This window comes from Paramacrobiotus metropolitanus, unplaced genomic scaffold, assembly GCF_019649055.1.
Source record: "Paramacrobiotus metropolitanus isolate TYO unplaced genomic scaffold, Prichtersi_v1.0 Parri_scaffold0000063, whole genome shotgun sequence".
NCBI classification, from domain to species: Eukaryota; Metazoa; Tardigrada; class Eutardigrada; order Parachela; family Macrobiotidae; genus Paramacrobiotus; species Paramacrobiotus metropolitanus.
In genome coordinates, this window is record NW_026570283.1 from 824,570 (window position 1) to 826,795 (window position 2,226).

A 2,226-nucleotide genomic window follows, 5' to 3' on the forward strand; every position below is an offset into this window, starting at 1 on the left:
CATGCACGCAATTTTGTTATAATTTGAGCTTCATTAAAGTCCATCAATGTGTGGATAGTTGCCGGTTTGTTGCCAACTTGCCATATGGACATCAGTGTTGGAAAATAGAACAATCTGTTGCTTATTACAGTATATTTTTCCCGTGCAGAGGGTACAGTTAACGATTTTAAAAACTGGTGTTTCGTTTTAACGGATATTGCGCAAACAAGCGTCCCCGTTCGAACCAGTACGAGCGATTTATGCGCGCTGTTTATGGATTTTGTTGTTAACCTTTGGAACCGTGAACTGGCCTTTTTCCAGTCTACTAATCTTACACTGTAGGTAGTTTTTCGAGCCAGTGTAAAAAATGTCCCTAAATGCTACATTTTCTCCGACGAATTCCACACCGCCCAACACAACCTGGGATTTCTCTCCCATCTACAGTTTATGCACCATCTTCCTCACTGTCATCGGCAACGGTTTCATTCTCTTCCTGTACATCCGCTCCAGCAAACTGCACGGTCCCTTCGCCGTCTACGTCATCAACCTTTTAATCGCTAATATGTTATGCAGCCTCATCCAGACCCCGCTGGATCTCTACGTCCGGTTGATCCGCCACCACTCCTTCCCGGCGCTGTTCTGCTCCTTCCACGTCTACTTCAATTATGCCCTGACCACCACCATCCCCGTGGCGCACGTCCTTATCACCCTTAACCGGGTGTGGGCCATCGCTGCACCTTTATCCTACCGGCGGCATCACTCATATAAAATGGCAGCCGGGATTTGCGTTGGGATGTGGGTTTTCCTCAACGCCTACATTGTCCCGTGTGTCGTCATTGATGGTGTGTATTACCGGACGGTCTTTGATAATGTCCACTGCACGGCCAATCAGGATTGGTCATACTGGGTATGTACAAAACGTGATGTTTCATAACCTGTCACGCTAGTACGCTATTTGAAAATATCTCGTACGTGCTGACATCAAAGAGCGTATCAGTTTATTTGCGCTTGTTAATTGAAAGATTTGGCAAAGGCAAACTACGGTGGCTAAACGCACAAGCTCTTTTTGATTCCCCAAAAAGACCGATTAAGTTGTATATTTGCAAGGATGTGCTGCAAAATGACTAACCCTGATACAAATTCAATTCAACCTGTTTCAACATTTGTTTTGAATTCCAAATTCATATAATTTTTCCAGATCAAATCCACATTCATCTGATTTGCTGAAAATTAAATTTTCGTTGCATATACGTGCAAGCAATTTTAATTAATTTGTGACTTTATATGGAGCCAATGCAACTAAAACATAAGAGTAATTTTCAAAGCAGTGGTGTCCATTTAAATTAGCATTCGTTGAAAGCTGCTTTTGGAATTAATTTTCTGCATTCCTGGTAAAATCCTTTAAATCGTTCAACGCTAGGAAAAAATGAAGTTACCTAGAGCACAGCGAAAGTATCGTGTACTGATTTGCACACGGGATGAATAATATTGCAGGTGCAAGGATGCCGCGCCATGTTCTACATCGGTACCGAAGTCATCATTGTAGCTGTGTATCCATATTTCCTGTACAAGTGGCGCCAACGCTGCCGGATACGGGGAAAGATCACGGTGGTGCAGAGCGCCAGTGAATCGGTGAAAAATGCCGGCGAGGTGTCGGAGCAGACGGCTGCCTCGCGGGCTTCGGCGCGGTCGTTCCTCGTGCTGACATTGTTGACTGCCAATGTGGTAGTATGCTGGACACCGATGAATGTGTATTTTCTATCTAATCGCTACATTGTTAATGGAGAATTCTACAAATTTGCCAAACTGATCAAGCTGACGTTTTCCGCTGTGGATCCGCTCTTGTTCGCTATAGCAATTAAGGATCTCCGAGAGGCATGCCGGGATCTCTTTCAATGTTCTCGTTTGTAGGAAAATCGGGATATGCACAGAAAACCGTATCGCACATTCTGACGGAACTGTTTTCCGCAGAATGCGCACAGCATCAAAATTTTGCAGTATTAATGCTATTTTCATTTACTTTGTATTCGTGCAGTTGGAACTTGGAACTTGAAATACAGTAATTATTCTCATGTGTCTACTGTTACAATTTATTTTGGTTGACCCTGGTCGCTTGTGCGCAAATAAGCGTAACAATGTTTTTTCGAGCCCGATTTTTTCCCGAGTGAAGGCTAAATAAGGTTAATTAACAGATGCCACTACATATTTACGTACAAAATAGTCACCTTTAATAAGTATCATGGTACG

At 43.2% G+C, this 2,226-nt stretch overlaps 1 protein-coding gene across 1 annotated transcript; it reads left to right on the forward strand.

Annotated features, from left to right (window-relative positions):
* Positions 1-346: 346 nt before the first annotated feature.
* Positions 347-1,890, forward strand: LOC129593704 (P2Y purinoceptor 8-like). Its single transcript, XM_055490143.1, has 2 exons — positions 347-886; positions 1,474-1,890. The coding sequence occupies exons 1-2, from the start codon at positions 347-349 to the stop codon at positions 1,888-1,890; spliced, it is 957 nt and encodes a 318-aa protein (XP_055346118.1).
* Positions 1,891-2,226: the final 336 nt, after the last annotated feature.

Bases quoted from the DNA above. Each gene is read 5' to 3' on its own strand.
- LOC129593704 (XM_055490143.1), top strand. From the start codon at position 347: ATGTCCCTAAATGCTACATTTTCTCCGACGAATTCCACACCGCCCAAC. The intron at 887-1,473 runs GTATGTACAAAA...ATAATATTGCAG, and splicing joins ATCAGGATTGGTCATACTGG to GTGCAAGGATGCCGCGCCAT.